The 2,031-nt window shown below is 36.0% G+C and overlaps 1 protein-coding gene across 1 annotated transcript; it reads right to left on the reverse strand.

The window, feature by feature from the left end:
• Positions 1 to 603: 603 nt before the first annotated feature.
• On the reverse strand, positions 604 to 1,727 carry LOC149543684 (C4-beta,C20-epoxidase-like). The gene is made up of 3 exons (XM_089796312.1): positions 1,336 to 1,727; positions 936 to 1,263; positions 604 to 852 (listed from the first exon to the last, which is right to left on the reverse strand). The coding sequence occupies exons 1-3, from the start codon at positions 1,725 to 1,727 to the stop codon at positions 604 to 606; spliced, it is 969 nt and encodes a 322-aa protein (XP_089652438.1).
• Between the last annotated feature and the right edge of the window lie 304 nt (positions 1,728 to 2,031).

Consider the following 2,031-nt stretch of genomic DNA (forward strand, 5'->3'; position numbering starts at 1 on the left):
ATCATATTGTGTATTTTATTACTAGTATAAATTTTCCAAAATTACTTTGTTAATGCGACTTACTATCATTAAACATTTACAAATAATTCATACAAATTTTTAACTAGCTATTTTTCTATCGTTACTTTTGAAACAAATTTGACTACATTCATTTCAAAATGAGCTCAAATTTTCATAATGAAATTGATAGACTATTATCATTTCTTATATAGTTTTATTTTAACTATAAGAAAATTTCTTACTACATTACATCATATATATATATGTATATGTGTGTGTGTGTGTGTGTGTTTGTGTGTGTATTCATATACGAATAGCTTAAACATCACACACTAAGCTTCATTCCAACACTAAAAGTGTTAAACAGTCAAAGTTGACTTATTTTTTTCAAACTTAATTTTCTCCTTAGTATGTATATATGTGTGTATATGTGTATATATATACATAAATATGTATACATGTATTTATGTATATGTGTGTGTATATGTGTATATATTTATATATATGTGTATATGTATACACAAATACACATACATATATAACTCAACAACAAATTCATTGCCATGACTGAAAGTTCAACGAGAAATTCATTACAACAGGTGTTTATATGCCTGCGACTTTTTCGAGAGTCGTAGCTTTCTCTCTGTTTTCCTTTCTCGTAGCATCTTGCTTCAAGTGCGAGTATATGAAAGGCTTGTAACGCCTTGGATTCTCCTCGTCAACAAGCTCCTCAGGTGCCCAGATTTCAGTCTCATCTGTAAACGCAGTGAAAAAGCCGAATGAAATGCGATCTCTCCAACCATTGTAAACGACACGATGCTCTGTGCTGTGATACCGCCCGTTACTCCACGCCTGCAAACATATGTATTATTAATCTCTTATTCTTATTATTAAAAGATACAATTTTAATTGCCGGCGGAGAATGAATACCGTACCTTAATCGAGTCCCCAACAAAGACAACAAATGAATGAGGAAGAGGTTTGACGTTGAGCCACTCGCCGTCCTGAGATCGAATCTCAAGGCCTCGAACATCATCTTGGCAGAGGATTGTGAGGCAGCCGATATCTGTATGGGAGACAATTGCCTCCTCTCCAATGCATATTTTTGCCGATGGGTACCCATTTATACGAAATACTGCTGTGCGTTTCTCAAAGTGAGAGTCGTAGAAAGCGTTGGCATCCAACCCAAGGCTTGCAAGAATCATCTTTGTGATTTTCTTTTCAAGATTCGATACAGACAAAGCGAACGCTGACATCGTTTCGCTGCCAAAAAAGTGCTATTGGAGAGGGAAAAATGAAAATGGGTTGAAGGAAAGGGAAAGATGAATAACATACCAAAAACTTGGGTCCCCGTCTGGGCATATCTTTGAGTGCATTTTCGCAATGGAAGCTGGATTAGTCGAGTCTGGAATATAAAATAATTCGTGATTTTGAGTTCGGTAATATGCGTCGAACGAACTTGTAGTTAAGATTCTTTCTTTGCTAGCGGTGGGAATGGATAATAAGTCTCTGCAAACATTCTCTGCCTTTTGGAGAAGATCTATTGGAACTCCATGGTTGACGAGCATGAAAAATCCCCATTCTTTGCAGGCCTCTTTGAGTTGGGCGAGCACAGGGTGATCTCGAAGCTGGCTCAGATCATTAGCGTCCACGTCTTGTGGAAAATTGGAAATGTCGATGACAGGGAGATCAACTTGAGATACAATGCTTTCAAGTGGTAAAGACATTTTCTATGCTACTGTCCAATTACACTAGACAATAATTTGTGGTGTTTTGAACTTTCATGTTCAAGTTCGTTCATATATTGGCCAAACCAGCCCAAATTGCAAAAATCTTGAATCCTACGGAAGGGGCATATTGAGGCCTGGCATATTTAGATCTGTATTGGAGGAAGAATCCAAATATAAGGAAAAGGAATATCTCATATTTAGGCCAGGCTTGAATGAATATATTCAAATTCCAAGGACAAGAACAGGTTAAAACAACTCTTGTTAATATTAAAACATAGTTGTATTTATTTATTAAGTCAAT

This window comes from Cupressus sempervirens, chromosome 8 (assembly GCF_028749045.1).
Source record: "Cupressus sempervirens isolate cs-2001-9-10 chromosome 8, ASM2874904v1, whole genome shotgun sequence".
NCBI lineage: Eukaryota > Viridiplantae > Streptophyta > Pinopsida > Cupressales > Cupressaceae > Cupressus > Cupressus sempervirens.

What these genes read in the sequence shown, in the direction of transcription:
- LOC149543684 (XM_089796312.1), bottom strand. Translation starts at nt 1,727, where the DNA reads ATGTCTTTACCACTTGAAAGCATTGTATCTCAAGTTGATCTCCCTGTC. An exon ending in GACGGGGACCCAAGTTTTTG is followed by an intron (nt 1,264 to 1,335) that starts GTATGTTATTCA and finishes CTTTTTTGGCAG; the next exon opens with CGAAACGATGTCAGCGTTCG. An exon ending in TTGTTGGGGACTCGATTAAG is followed by an intron (nt 853 to 935) that starts GTACGGTATTCA and finishes ATATGTTTGCAG; the next exon opens with GCGTGGAGTAACGGGCGGTA.